Here is a 1437-nt window from a genome sequence, read left to right as displayed (position 1 = left end):
ACAGGCCAGTGTGAAGCGTAAATTTTCTCTTCTGGGAGCGTTATAAAAATATCCGAAATTCGAGCGATAAAGCAGACGAGAGGCACGGGGCAGTGAGAGAGAGAGGGGGTCGTCGTGTTACGGCCGCAGGCTGCGTGTATCTCATTATCTCGCTCCTGGGACTCGGGTCAGAAAAGAATGCGAGAACACAGCGTTATATATATTATCAAGAGCTAATAATACCTCTTATTAGCTCTTGATATTATTATTAGCTGATTGATTGATTTGATATTATTATTATTGATATTATTAGCTCTTGATAGTATTATTAGCTCTTCGATTATTCGCGAATAAGAAGAACGCGCGGAAGGGAGAGCAAGTGAGCGACAAGAATAGAACAGGAGAGAGAGAGTACGAAAAAGAGATAAAGAGGTGGATGGATGGAAGGATGGATGGATGGATGGATGGATGGATGGATGGATGGATGGATGGATGGATGGATGGATGGNCTCCAAGATGATATACTACCACATGTGTCTAATAGTGCTATATCTGTGTATGGATGAGCAAACATATGAGTGTGTATGATTGATGTGTGTATGTAGGACTTAATGTTTAAAATTGTATGATGGATGTTCTCGTCAACGTCTGAATCACTAACAAATGTTGTTGTTTGTCGGTTTTATTATATTGATGGCAAGTACACTCTCAAGAGTGTTTGTGTCATTCAAGCAGGTGCAACTTAAATTGATTATGTCACGAATTCTCTATGGTGTATATTTGTAATAGTTTTGTTGCAATTTTTTTTACATGAAAGTAAGGACCAACGGAACTAAATGTATCATCAAATTCTTACCTGATAAGATTGTTTTTTTCAACTAGTTAAAAATCCAAAAAATCTGTGCTGATTTATTGATCACGACATTAAATGCTTGCTATGGGCTATACATGTATGGGTCACGAGTGTTTGTTCACATCGAACAGAACAGCAAAATAGAAAGTATAATGCAGCAATCTAACCATAAAAAGTGAACAGAATCACTTACATTTTGTGAAAAAGTTTACTTTTTTTTTAAACTTTTATTATTTACGGTGACGTAAGCACTTTAACGAGAGCCGTGACTGGCTGTAAACTAAAGTGAAAGTGAGTGCTCGCTAAGGACAGTAGCACCCAGCGGTGTAAATGGTGATAACACGTGACTGTCTTACCTTCTCGCCATAGTTGGATCGTATGCTAATGACGTTGTGTGTTGGGGAGAGGTCGACCACTTCCCCTGGGATCGGGTAGCCCAGGCCTGGATCAAACCACACCAGCGCCCCCTGCCGACGAACAGAGATTGTTAATGTGTGTATGCATGCCGTTCTAAACGGATAGGTGAGCGTAGAGAGATATCTGTCCTCGTCGATTCATCGATCCATACGTCTACCTGCCTGCCGATATTAAGCTATATATATATA

At 40.0% G+C, this 1437-nt stretch overlaps 1 protein-coding gene across 1 annotated transcript in view; it reads right to left on the bottom strand.

The window, feature by feature from the left end:
• The window catches only part of LOC106815614 (unconventional myosin-XV-like), a gene marked incomplete at its 5' end in the record, with an annotated part of 52143 nt that extends 50844 nt beyond the window's left edge, over nucleotides 1-1299 (bottom strand). The window contains one exon of the mRNA XM_014820100.1: nucleotides 1189-1299. Coding sequence (XP_014675586.1) covers nucleotides 1189-1299 — 111 coding nt within the window. The remainder of the gene's footprint in view (nucleotides 1-1188) is intronic.
• Nucleotides 1300-1437: the final 138 nt, after the last annotated feature.

The sequence above is a fragment of the Priapulus caudatus genome, unplaced genomic scaffold (genome assembly GCF_000485595.1).
Source record: "Priapulus caudatus unplaced genomic scaffold, Priapulus_caudatus-5.0.1 Scaffold1158, whole genome shotgun sequence".
Lineage (NCBI taxonomy): Eukaryota > Metazoa > Priapulida > Priapulimorpha > Priapulimorphida > Priapulidae > Priapulus > Priapulus caudatus.
The sequence above is the reverse complement of the archived record's forward strand: the minus strand, read 5'-3'. Positions and strand labels throughout refer to the sequence as shown.